Source organism: Myxocyprinus asiaticus, chromosome 24 (genome assembly GCF_019703515.2).
Source record: "Myxocyprinus asiaticus isolate MX2 ecotype Aquarium Trade chromosome 24, UBuf_Myxa_2, whole genome shotgun sequence".
NCBI lineage: Eukaryota > Metazoa > Chordata > Actinopteri > Cypriniformes > Catostomidae > Myxocyprinus > Myxocyprinus asiaticus.
In genome coordinates, this window is record NC_059367.1 from 2,215,753 (window position 1) to 2,226,027 (window position 10,275).

At 37.2% G+C, this 10,275-nt stretch overlaps 1 protein-coding gene across 1 annotated transcript; it reads right to left on the reverse strand.

Moving 5' to 3' along the window:
• Nucleotides 1–2,700: 2,700 nt before the first annotated feature.
• LOC127414576 (zinc finger protein 367) lies at nt 2,701–9,730 on the reverse strand. Its single transcript, XM_051652706.1, has 5 exons — nt 9,227–9,730; nt 7,833–7,983; nt 7,589–7,708; nt 5,421–5,559; nt 2,701–5,330 (listed from the first exon to the last, which is right to left on the reverse strand). The coding sequence occupies exons 1-5, from the start codon at nt 9,503–9,505 to the stop codon at nt 5,081–5,083; spliced, it is 939 nt and encodes a 312-aa protein (XP_051508666.1). The 5' UTR covers nt 9,506–9,730; the 3' UTR covers nt 2,701–5,080.
• Nucleotides 9,731–10,275: the final 545 nt, after the last annotated feature.

Here is a 10,275-nt window from a genome sequence, read left to right on the forward strand (position 1 = left end):
TTGGTCCATTGTGTTTTTTGAAAACCAAAGTCACTGCACCTGTTTACCAAGAAATTTTGGAGCACTTCATGCTTCCTTCTGCTGACCAGCTTTTTAAAGATGCTGATTTCATTTTCCAGCAGGATTTGGCACCTGCCCACACTGCCAAAAGCACCAAAAGTTGGTTAAATGACCATGGTGTTGGTGTGCTTGACTGGCCAGCAAACTCACCAGACCTGAACCCCACAGAGAATCTATGGGGTATTGTCAAGAGGAAAATGAGAAACAAGAGACCAAAAAATGCAGATGAGCTGAAGGCCACTGTCAAAGAAACCTGGGCTTCCATACCACCTCAGCAGTGCCACAAACTGATCACCTCCATGCCACGTCGAATTGAGGCAGTAATTAAAGCAAAAGGAGCCCCTACCAAGTATTGAGTACATATACAGTAAATGAACATACTCTCCAGAAGGCCAACAATTCACTAAAAATGTTTTTTTTATTGGTCTTATGATGTATTCTAATTTTATGAGACAGTGAATTGGTGGGTTTTTGTTAAATGTGAGCCAAAATCATCACAATTAAAAGAACCAAAGACTTAAACTACTTCAGTCTGTGTGCACTGAATTTATTTAATACACGAGTTTCACAATTTGAGTTGAATTACTGAAATAAATGAACTTTTCCACGACATTCTAATTTATTGAGATGCACCTGTATATATATATATATATATATATATATAAAAGAGTTTTGCGCCATGAACTAAACCAACCAGCTCCGAGCAGAATCAGTCCGTTTTGTATCAGTGCAATTTATATTTAATTTAGTAACTTATTTTTGGTTCTTTGGAATGGACTGGAAACCATCTAGACAAAGCCGCAAGTCAGTCCACTCGGCGGCATCTTTGGGACGCTCTCGCACAGCCATTTTTCTATGTAAACAAGCGGCATACATGTGCAGCTCCTATTTACTTGAATGGGGAAAGACCGAAATCTCCCAAACGGTGGGTCTAGATAACATTCAAAGAACATATTTCAAATCAGCAGGAAAATCTGACAACAATGGCATCATAAACTGTGCTTCTCTACCTTGGATTTAGCTAAAAAACGCAACTTTACCGGCTTGTATAGCTAATGCCCATGCGCCGAGTTGATTGACAGGCGATGTCTGTATCTAAAAGGTGATTGGCTCTTTTACCTGAAGGCGGGACTTCCCTTGTACATCCGTTGAACGTTCAAATCTCTCCCATTCATTTTAATAGAGCGCAACGGTCTGGTTGCAGAAGTAAAAATCCCATTCATTTATCCCGTAGGTAGATTTTTAATGATGACTTATAAATCTTTAAAGACAGACCTCCCATGAGCTACAACGTTGTTCATCGATGGTATATGCTTCCGTTAAAGCCATCCATCTGCGTTATCTCAGCTTCATTATTTAAAAATCACATTTGATAGCGGAATTCATGGTAAACAACTACATTACCCATGGTGCATCAGAGAAAGATCCACCAATCAGAGAATCGCGGCCAACGAAACCCGCGAAATGAAATCAGAGTGACCATGCGCTCTGTGAATCACGTAATCGAGCCCCTTCACGCTTAAACTACTTACTGTATATATTTGTACATATCGGGATATTTTGCAATAAACTTAAAATATCCTGTTTCTATACTTATAATCAACAACCTACAATCAATAGTTTTATACTGTATATTCCCATCGTTTTTTTATTCAATGACATCATTCCCAATGCATCATGGGATTGTAGTTTGTGCCCTCAGGAAAGATGGTGAGTACACAGTCTTGTTTCTTTGTCTTTATGTCCGATTTTCAAACACTTTTTTGCCTCAAAACAAAGTTTGTGATGATGTGATTCTGCTCAGAGCTGGTTGGTTTACTTCAGGGCGCACAACTCTTTTATGAAGGATTTTATTAAAAGTCTATGGAAGAAATAAATGCAGAAATACTTCCGGAACCCAGATGGCTAAAAAAGTGGGCGGGCACTGTTGCGCTTTATATAAATATGCGTTATTAATAAAAATTGTACATCCTTTCTTATATGCTAAAATGACAACTTTCCTGACCCATAACTTATGAAAAAAAATAAAATAAATAAATACATCATTTATATGTTAACAATATATTTTAATTTTTTCGATTGTCTTCTATATCTTATGTATACATTTTGGTTTATACATATTTGTAATTTTTTTTTAATTATTTTTGTAAATAATTTTTCACCTGTACTTGTCTTTATGATTGTATTCATACATTGTTTGATCTTATTGAACATTTATAGAAAAAAAACTCCACCGTAGGCAAATTTTCCAACTTATATCAATGTTAAATTGCCAATCTGGAACGATTTAACTGTGACGCCATCTGACCAGATTCAATACGGGACACATCATTTTATCTTTAAATACGGGACGAACCCATATTTTACAAGACGGGTGGCAACCCTACACTCTATAGAAGTGGCTCGTCTCTGTCAAATAGTCTCTGGCATTTTATTTTAGCCAAAGAAAGGACCTGGAGGTATGCAAATGTTGGAACAGAATTATGTAATATATGTAAATATATTTATATGTAGAACTTAAAAAAAAAAAAAAAAAAAGGCATTTTAATAAAAAATAAAAAAAACCTGAAAAAAGTTCCATATATAATGTTTACCTTTTATACTTGATTTAAAATAAAAATGTGACAACCAACAATGATTTATATCATTTATTGAAGACTCGAAGTGCTAAAACTAAGTGTGGCCGATGAGGAAAAAGCAAAGTCCTTCCAGCCCAACAAACAAGAACACGTATAAAAAAAAAATCAAAACATGATTACATTCGGTTGTCGTAATCTTTACATTGAAATGTCAACACATGGAATCCTTTTGTTTCTAAAAGCACGACTTTCTGAAGACTTTTTGTGGAATATATTACTTGAATTTTAAATGGAACAATAAAACTAAAATATTTTCCAGTTTTTGCATGGTCGCCAGATTAAATGACATTTAACAACAAATTTCACAAATGAACGACAGTGAAGCACTTGAACAGAATGTAGTGTTGCAGATCATGAAGAATCATTAAAAGCATCAACAAGCAGAACTAGTTTGACTAAATAAACGTGCTGTTTGATCTATAATCTCATTCCATCATCACTCTTTGGAAGCTGATATCACCTTTCTTGAGCGTTCTAAAGTAGAACTATTGAAGCGAGACGTTAATAGAACATGAACAGATTAATATTGTAAGTGCTTCATTTTATAGGGCTTACCCATTAAAGGGACAGTTCACCCAAAAATGATTTTATCTCATGATTTACTTGTCCTCATGCCATCCCAGATGTGTATGACTTTCTTTCTTCTGCAGAAGACAAATGAAGATTTTTAGAAGAATATTCCAGCTCTGTAGGTCCATACAATGCAAGTGAATGGTGACTAGAACGCTGAAGCTCCAAAAAGCACATAAAGGCAGCATAAAAGTGATCCATACAACTCCAGTGGATTAATGTTTTCTGAAGTGAAACGCTAGGTGCGTGTAAGGAATAGATCAATATTTAAAACTTTTTTTTTCCTTTTTTTTTTTTTACAAAAAAATTCATGAGGGTTGAGATCACGCAGCCTCTCGTGACACAAGCGCGTTGGCAAATTCACGTGAGAACTGACGTGTGACAAACAAAAATATATGCACTGTTGTTTACAACAGAGGAGCATAGATATTCATATATAGATGCCTCATTCAGCTGCTTTGGATACGTCAACTGCGGCGCCATCTTGGAACGGTCAACAAGGAAAGCTGTTTGAATTGTTTTCTCCAATGCAAGTGAATAGACGAGATGCCTTAGACCGCTGCATTAACTGCTTTTGTGTGGAAACAGTATTGCGGTTCATAGGAACAGCTGCTAGTAAGGTTTCTACATATGATTATCTATGCAGAGAAGGCTCAAGCGCTTACGTAACGCGACGGACAGTTTGAACTCCACCCTCATCGACGAACTGGTTAAGCGAACATTTTTAGTAAAAACAAAGTTTTAAATATTGATCTATTCCTTACATCTAGTGCTTCAGAAGACATGGATAAAACCACATCAGTCACTTTTATGCTGCCTTTATGTGCTTTTTAGAGCTTCAAAGTTCTGGTCAATGTTCACTTGCATTGTATGGACCTACAGAGCTGAAATATTCTTCTAAAAATTTTCATTTGTGTTCAGCTGAAGAAAGAAAGTCATATACATCTGGGATGATGAGAATTTTCATTTCTGGGTGAACTGTCCCTTTAACATGAGATCTCTTAGCATATAAATGTGTACCTTTATGAGAAATAGATAGAGCAGTATGTGCTGCATGTTTAAAGCTGGTTAGTTTATCAACGTTATTGCAAAGCCAGAACCCAAGCAACTATTCTCACTGGTTTAAATATAATAAATACATGATTAATGTCAGTGGACCAAAGTGATGGAAAATGTCAATTAACCAGACTAACGCTGCAATAACGTACGAAAGCAAGCGGGCCACCTGCCTGTTCAATATGTTCTGCTGTATACAAGTCTTCATCTTTAGCAAGTCGGTCAACACACCCTGTTTCAAAACACACAACACACTCACGCTTTGACGTACAGAAATTAATGTCACATACAAAACGGCTCCACCCACAAACCCAAAACAACAACAACAAACTCATTAACACAAAGTGCACAACAAAATAAACAAAACACATCTCACATCCATGATAAGCTGAGAAAACAAAACAAACAACATTCTTCATATAATGATATCATCTACCATCATAGCAGCCTAAAGGTACGACAGGAAGCAAAATAAGGTGCTTGTAGCTTATATCATCCCGGGCAGTGCACTAGCTAGAAGTGCGAGGGTTGTAAATGTGTGTAAAAATCTTTCGGTCAACGACCTCCCTGCTGAGACATAAAAACCCAGATTTAACCAGTCTAAGTCGGTTTGCTCGAGTGGCCAAAATCCCTCTTAAACCAGCAGACCATCTTAGCCCGGTTTAAACCTCTCTTTTTTTTTTTAGCAGGGCTGTTTAAAACTTCCCGTAAAACTAGATCTGTACAGAATCGAGCAGATTATTCTCGACACTTTCTCAGGCGGAGAGGTTGTTGGCCAGCTCGATGAGAGCGAGGGCGCCGTGGAGACGTTCTCTCTGTTCTTGTAGACGCCGGCGGGCTGTCCCACCCGCAGCGCTGCTCTTTTCATCCTCTGCGTCCTCCTCTTCACCTTCATCAGACGGCAGGAAGTCCAAAGGGTCTTGCTGCTCCTGGTCAATAGCATCTTTACTCAAAGTCTTTCCTTTACCTGGTGCAGGTGTGCGTTGCTCTCTCGTCTGCCAGTACCTGCCAACATAACCAATGCAACGTTTACCTTCTCTAATTAAAATTCAGTTTTCATTAAGTGTCAGAACGACGTTTGCTCTTTTCACTCACTTTGCCAGCCATTCAGCCACAGCCTTGTTATCGGCTCCCTGCGATTTGCCAGCTTCACCCGTGGGCTCCTCGCGCTTCAGTCGGGCATACGGGTGTTTGGCGCAGTGGCGGTTGGCATGAGTAAATCGGCTACCGCACCCTGAATCAGATGCCATGGAAAAAAGCTTTTAAAATGCATTCAACATGTAAACGAAGATTCTGAGAAACTTGTGTATTTAGAGTTCACAACTTTGATGCAGAAAGGTAAACTAGTTATCAATCAACAATATCAAAACATATTACATTTAACGTAATGACATTTGGGCTGATAGAGTTTCAAAATATATTTAATACAATTTAATTATGGCAAATAAGTGTTTTTAATGACGTGCCAGCTTCAATGCCTATTTTCATGGTGAAATCCAGGTTTAAAAAAAATAAAAACCTATAAATTAACACTTATTTTAGGCACTATTTAATCAAAATTACCCCCCTTCAAAAAACAAAAAAAAAAACATGTATTGTTTATTTGTTGTTTTTAATGACATGCCAGCATTATATACATAAAATATATATATATATATTTTTATGGCAAAACCTAGGAAAAAAAAAAAAAAACGGTTTTAAAAAAATATACATTAAAAACCTAAGACATTTAAGATCCATTTTTTATATTAATTTTAAAACTGATTCTGGACTGTTAAACCCCATTTCAAGAGTTGATAGCAAATTAGATGTACACAAAATCACTGAATTAAATGAACACTTATTTTTGGTAATATTTATTTACATTTTACCAAAAAACAATATATATATTTGTTGTTGTTTATAACACCATGCCATCTTCAATGGTTATTTTCATGGTGAAATCCAGATTTTAAAAATAATAACAGGTTTTTAAAAAATAAAACCTATATAAGATGTTTAAGATCCATTTTGCGGGGGTCTGGGTATCTCAGCGAGTATTGACGCTGACTATCACCCCTGGAGTCAAGAGTTTGAATCCAGGGCGAGCTGAGTGATTCTCCTAAGCAACCAAATTGGCCCAGTTGCTAGGGAGGGTAGAGTCACATGGGGTAACCTCCTCGTGGTCACGATTAGTGGTTCTCGCTCTCAATGGGGCGTGTGGTGAGTTGTGTGTGGATCGTGGAGAGTAGCATGAGCCTCCACATGCTGTGAGTCTCCGCGGTGTCATGCACAACGAGTCACGTGATAAGATGCACGGATTGACGGTCTCAGAAGCGGAGGCAACTGAGACTTGTCCTCCACCACCCAGATTGAGGTGAGTAACCGCGCAACCACGAGGACCTACTAAGTAGTGGGAATTGGGCATTCCAAATTGGGAGAAAAGGGGATAAAAATATAAAAAAAGATCCAAAAATAAAAAATATCAATTTTTAATAACAACTCTAAAACTCGGGACTTCTAAAAAACATTTTAAGGGTTGATAGCAAATAAGACATACACAAAATCACTAAATAAATTAACACTTATTTTAGGCTTTATTTAGTTTAGTTTTTAACATCATGCCAGTTACAATAAAATAAAAACCTATATAAACTGTTTAAGATCCATTTTTACTATAATTTTAAAACTGATTCCGGACTGTTAAAAAGCATTTTAAGAGTTGATGTCAAATAAGATGTACACAAAATTAAAGAATTAAATGAACTCTTGTTTCAGGCAATATTTAGTCAATTTACCAAAAAGGTCAAGTTAAATTATAATAATAAGATTTGATTGTTTGTTTGTTGTTTTTCAGCTTCTACTGCTATTTTCAAGGCAAAATCCATGTTAGTAAAATAAAAACTGGTTTGAAAAAATAAATTAAATAAAAACCTATAAGATGTTTAAGAACCATTTTTAATAAAAACTCAAACTGATTCGGGACTATTCAACAACATTTTAAGGATTGATGGCAAAAGAAATGTAAACCAAATAGCTATAAAAAAAAATAAAAAATAAAAAAATAAAAAAACATATTTTAGGCAATATTTATTCAAAATTAACCAAAAAGGTCAAGGTAAAATAATAATAATAAAAATAAAAAATAGAATTAATTGATCAAGTATAAAAACTACATGAATGAGGCAATGCTGCTATGTTTTGGTAAATAACTGTTAAGTCACTGCCGTTACAGCTGAACATCCATTTGTTCCGGGTCAGGAAATTAATTCCTTTCCTCTCACCTTTCTCAGAACAGACGAAGGGCTTCTCTCCAGTGTGAAGGCGCTGATGTGTCTTTAACTGTCCGCTCTGGACGAAGGCTTTCCCGCAGTCTGGATAATCACACAGGTATGGTCTTTCCCCTATGACACAATGCCAAAGAGAAGAGTCAATACTCGTGTTCTGTTGTCGGTAGAGCATCTGAACGTAAACATACTTCAAGTACACAACGCTGGACTTCACTAATGTTCCTGTGGCAGAACTCACCTGTGTGTGTGCGTTTGTGCGCCTGTAACGACTTCTCCCGAGGGAAGACTCGGTTGCAGATGTTGCAGCGAATGCGACTGGTGGAGTTTTCACCCTCGTTGATCAGTTCTCGTACAGTATCTGCCCGCGGACGTCCACGCCGGATACCATCCTGCAATAAGAAAATGTACAATTATAGAAGTTGACATAAAACTATTTTAAATGTCAAAACTACGGTGTATAGTTTTAAAACTACTATTTCAAAACTGTTTTTTATACTGGTTATACATGTACATTTGTAATAAAAAAGATTCACCTCGCAATACCCATTTAAAGGAACAGTTCACCTAAAAATGAAACTTCTCTCATCATTTACTCACCCTCATGCCATCCTTGATGTGTATGACTTTCTTTCTTCTGCAGAACACAAATGAAGATTTATAGAATAATATCTCAGTTCTAAACTTTGAAGCTCCAAAAAGCACATAAAGGCAGCATAAAACTCCAGTGGTTTAATCCATGTCTTCAGAAGTAATATGATAGGTGTGGCTGAGAAACAGATCAATATTTAAGTCCTTTTTACTATAAATTCTCCTTCCTGCCCAGTAGGTGGTGATATGCACAACAAATGTGAAACATCAAAAAGAAGGAAAAATGTTAAAGTGAAAGTGAAGATTTATAGTTAAAAAAAAAGTACTTAAATATTGATCTCTTTCTCACCCACACCTATCATATCACTTCTAAAGACATGGATTAAACCACTGGATTACTTTTATGCTGCCTTTGTGTGCTTTTAAGAGCTTCAAAGTTCTAACCACCATTCACTTGCATTGTATGGACCAAAAGAGTTGAAATATTCTTCTAAATATCTTAGTTGACATCTGGGATGGCATGAGGGTGAGTAAATGATGAGAGAATTTTCATTTTTGGGTGAACTGTCCCTTTAAGAGATGTCATAATGTTGACCAGTTACAGGACCTAACATATATAATTTAACTTAAGTTATAGCTATGTCATATGCATGTTATTTCCCTATAACCTAAATAAACGCTTAACGCTATGTTGCGTTTCTAGAAACACCATTCGTAAGATTTTGGCGCGCACGCCTGACGTCATGTCCAACGCAGGCTGCGTCACAATGGAGAGCAATTTAAAAACCTTTCTGAGCGCGCGAGAGTTTTGCAAATGGCAACACTTATGAAACCATTTCAACTAGATACAACAACCCCCCCCCCCCCAAAAAAAGAAAAAAAATCGCTTGTTTATAAATTATTGTTATTAATAAATACACAAATAAAGCACAATAATAAAAGTGTCCATCGATGACAAAATGTATTTAGTTCAATATTATACACTACAGTCATAGTATGCAGTATAACACTATATGCTGCACGTGTTGTTTTTGTTTTTCTCACTTTTAAGTGTTCCGGACAGGCGTTGACATCAGTTTCGGCAGGACCGGAGCTGTTTCGGGTGGGTGAGGCAGTTCCGCTGGCCGATCCGGGGCTCAAAGTGACATTATGCGCGTTTTCTCCCCACCTCCACGGATAAACCATGAAATCACTGAAGCCTGGGCTGGTGGGCATGAGAGGGTCCACGGCTTTGGGTTTAATGGGAGTTGTCTTGATCACGGAGACAAGAACTCTTTTTGGCGAGTCGTTACAAAATATCACTTGATGTTTGCTGTCAGCCATCGCAAATGACGTTTCGTAAAAAAACCCCACTGTATATTAAAACCGTTTAATTAAAACAGACTATATACATATATTAAAACGTCTAAATAAGTGCCTCCGGTAGTTTTAGTGATATAAAGGCAGTCATTCCCAAATGTTACATGTATCAATGTTCCAGCGCGCTTTCCCGCGGTCCCTTTGATTCTCTCTGGCGGTGGATGCTGCTACAGTGACCCGAACAGACTCCATATTTTTCCCGCGTTGGAAATCGCGGGCGAATCAGTGGCGAGGACATTAAAGCGCTCGCACCACATGCTCGATAAACAACCAATGAAATCGCTGTGAAACTCTGCGCGCGCGCACAGCAGCCAATGACAGAGCCCGAATAATCCCTTCACGCTGATTGGCCCAAAGATTTCTGTCCAGTATGTTTTAAATATGTCACAGCGCGCCTTTCCTGACTGACAGGTCTATTGGCCAACGAGATTGTGTCTTTTATATTTTCCAGTGGACGTTACGTGCTCATTCATACAGCTTTACATCTCTCGCGCATGATGTTTACATTTATATCGATTTAAAGGGAAAGGCGGGAGAGGGTTGGCGCGAAAGTTACGTAATCAAACCGCCTTTGTTTGCTTGAGTTTTTGCAGCTGTACCCATACAGCACTTTTAGAAAGCATGAAAACCTAATAATTATGTTTTATTATAAAACAACAGCAGCACTGTGTACTTTAATGAAAGTTATGTATTTCATTTAGCGCCATTGGAAATTATGTCAACCTTCCTTTTAT